Here is a 3,825-nt window from a genome sequence, read left to right on the forward strand (position 1 = left end):
TGTGTGTATATATATATATATATATATATATATATATATATATATATATATATATATATATATATATATATATATATATATGTCTTACGCTGCTCTTGACATCCTTGAGTTTGGGCAGAATGTCCAGCGTGAAGCCATCCGCCTGTCCTCTGGTGCGATTCCCTCCGTTCATGAAGTTCCCAAAGGCCAAAACTAAACCGAGAACCTGCAGCACTCCAGAACCGCTCTGAAGAGCCTGGAGAGAGAAGACCAGAAACCAGACTCAGGGACAAAACCGGACTGCATGTGTGTGAGACGTCTGTTCTCTCTTATCCGTCATTATTGGACAAAACAACCTGTGAGTCAAGCTGATTCGATTCAGTGAGCAAGTGAGCTGCCTGACTGATTCACACCAATGATTCCTGTGTTTGATTCACCAATTTGATTCAAATGAATCGATACAAAGACTGAACTGGTTTGTTGCCGTATGTTGATTTTTGAACTGCGCAGACGTACCTTGCAGACTCTCTGCAGAATCTGGAGTTTGCGCTGAACAGACGAGATGCATTCAGTGAAGGTCGACTGAAAGAGAATACAGAAGACTCGTCCGGAGAAATCAGGAATCTGGGAGAGCTGATGGAGAAACCTGTGAGCATCAAAAAGATATATTAAAAGCGTTGAATGCCAGGTGTAACATAAGGATGTTTTGATCAATAAATTCAATCAGTTCCATGTTTATATGAACTGTGTGTGTGTTTTGAGCCTCACTGCTCAGGTTTGTCCAGAGGTTTGCTTGCTTCTTTGTCTTTTGAGGATTTGATGTGTTTCTCGATTTTCTCCAGCTCGTCTTTCTGGGCTCTCTGAAACCACAAAACACAACCAAACTGTAAGTTCACAACTCAAAAACAGTGATGCTTCTGGACAATGAGCTGACAGAATAAAACGGTGTCGAATGCAGATGTCTGTGCCTCACGGGTCAGAATACAGATCAGACTTCATTCTGATGGTCAGAATCTGCTGATCGTCTGTCAGAGTCACTGTATTTTACACATATGCACGCTGGTGTCCTTTGCGTTTAGCCACATTATTATTATTTGAGTTTGTTTGGAAGCAGAACAGAGTGTAATCAAAGTCACTAGGAAGCCAGAGTCCAATAAAAGCCACAGCGTCTTATGAGTTTCCTTCTCGCTGAGCTAAAGAACAACAGAAACAGAGTTTGGGGACGCAGATTATGGAAAATGTGGTGTTGTGAAAGTACAACGTGACAGACAGACAGATGGACAGACACAAGTGATGGACAGATAGACAGGCACAAATGGACAGATAGACAGATACAAATGGACAGACAGACAGAAATGATGGACAGATAGACAGACAGAAATGATGGACCGATAGACAGACGGACAGACAGACAGAAATGATGGACAGACAGACAGACAACAGACATGCACTAAGTCAGCAACAGCACCTCATCAAGTGATTGTGTAATTATGTTAATATCTATTAAATATCTATAGACAGCCAGAAATGATGGACAGATAGACAGACGGACAGACAGACAGAAATGATGGACAGATAGACAGCCAGAAATGATGGACAGATAAACAGACGGACAGACAGACAGAAATGATGGACAGATAGACAGACTGACAGAAATGATGGACAGATAGACAACCAGAAATGATGGACCGATAGACAGACGGACAGACAGCCAGAAATGATGGACAGATAGACAGCCAGAAATGATGGACAGATAGACAGCCAGAAATGATGGACCGATAGACAGACAGACAGAAATGATGGACAGACAGACAGACAACAGACATGCACTAAGTCAGCAACAGCACCTCATCAAGTGATTGTGTAATTATGTTAATATCTATTAAATATCTATAGACAGCCAGAAATGATGGACAGATAGACAGACGGACAGACAGACAGAAATGGACAGATAAGACAGAAAGACAGACAGACAGAAATGATGGACAGATAGACAGACAGAAATGATGGACCGATACACAGAAATGATGGACCGATAGACAGACAGAAATGATGGACAGATAGACAGCCAGAAATGATGGACCGATAGACAGCCGGACAGACAGACAGAAATGATGGACAGATAGACAGACGGACAGACAGACAGAAATTATGGACAGATAGACAGACAGAAATGGACAGATAGACAGACGGACAGACAGACAGAAATGATGGACGGACAGACAGACAGAAATGATGGACAGATAAGACAGACAGAAATTATGGACCGATAGACAGCCAGAAATGATGGACCAATAGACAGACGGACAGACAGCCAGAAATGATGGACCGATAGACAGATGGACAGACAGCCAGAAATGATGGACCGAGAGACAGCCAGAAATGATGGACCGATAGACAGCCAGAAATGATGGACCGATAGACAGCCAGAAATGATGGACCGATAGACAGCCAGAAATGATGGACCGATAGACAGACGGACAGACAGACAGAAATGATGGACCGATAGACAGACGGACAGACAGACAGAAATGATGGACCGATAGACACAGAAATGATGGACCGATAGACAGCCAGAAATGGACCGATAGACAGCCAGAAATGATGGACCGATAGACAGCCAGAAATGATGGACCGATAGACAGACGGACAGACAGCCAGAAATGATGGACAGATAGACAGACGGACAGACAGACAGAAATGATGGACAGACAGACAATGACGGACAGACAGACAATGACGGACAGACAGACAATGATGGACAGATAGACAGACAATGATGGACAGATAGAGACAGAAATGATAGACAGACAGACAGACAGAAATGATAGACAGACAGACATGATAGACAGACAGACAGACAGAAATGATGGACCGATAGACAGACGGACAGACAGACAGAAATGACGGACAGATAGACAGATGGACAGATAGACAGACGGACAGACCGACAATGATGGACAGATAGACAGACAACAGACATGCACTACGTCAGCAACAGCACCTCATCAAGTGATTGTGTAATTATGTTAATGTCTATTAAATGTTGGAATGAATACGTTTTTGAACAAATCTAGTGAGTAAATGATCCAATGACTCATTAATAAAGACAGCAACTTGCTTAATTTCTGAATAAATGGGTGGTTTGAATGAATCAAGTGAGTGAATGATTCAGTGACTCATTAATAAAGACAGTCAAGCTTTGTTTCTGAATGAATCAGCCATCTGAACAAATCGGTTGAATGAATGATTCAATGACTCACTCATTAAGACAGTGATTTGCTGCCACCTATTTCAATAATCAATATTTAATTAAAAAAAACTATCATTCTTTATTGCAATGTTGAATCAAAATATTTATTTCTAAAGCAATTTTTTCTATTCAATGCTTCTCATTTAGCATAATTATGACTTTAAATGATCTTTTGGGGGGTAATTTCAAAGCCAAAGTTGATGTGTGATTCATTTATGAATCTGACATCAAACGGCCCCGAGACGCACAGCCGAGAAAACGTCTCTCTCGCTCTCAGACACAGAGAAAAAAATGAGGCTAAGACAAACACGTTCATTCAGGAGAGTGTGTGTACGGCTCAGGCGTGAATATAAACTCTGGAAAAGTCTCGGGCTCCATTAAGAGTCATCAGGAGATCCATCACAGCACATATACACACACACAGCACTTCAAACGCGGAGCAAAAAGTATGGCAAAACTTAATTTAATTGAGGAATTGATGGATGGTGAAAAATGTCTATGTCAAGTGCTTGAAAAATAAACGGTGGAAGCAAAAGCATCACAGCATTCAAAAGCTGCTCTAAAATGTGACGTTTACGTCTGTGTGATTTTAG

At 41.5% G+C, this 3,825-nt stretch overlaps 1 protein-coding gene across 1 annotated transcript in view; it reads right to left on the reverse strand.

Annotated features, from left to right (window-relative positions):
- Positions 1–3,825, reverse strand: part of LOC107574504 (formin-2-like) — a 35,538-nt gene that overhangs the window by 16,968 nt on the left and 14,745 nt on the right. The window contains exons 8-10 of the mRNA XM_016260960.1: positions 748–839; positions 496–625; positions 89–235 (exon numbers count right to left, since the gene is read on the reverse strand). Of these exons, the coding sequence (XP_016116446.1) occupies positions 89–235; positions 496–625; positions 748–839 (369 nt within the window). The remainder of the gene's footprint in view (positions 1–88; positions 236–495; positions 626–747; positions 840–3,825) is intronic.

The sequence above is a fragment of the Sinocyclocheilus grahami genome, unplaced genomic scaffold (genome assembly GCF_001515645.1).
Source record: "Sinocyclocheilus grahami isolate Dianchi unplaced genomic scaffold, SAMN03320097.WGS_v1.1 scaffold2254.1, whole genome shotgun sequence".
Lineage (NCBI taxonomy): Eukaryota > Metazoa > Chordata > Actinopteri > Cypriniformes > Cyprinidae > Sinocyclocheilus > Sinocyclocheilus grahami.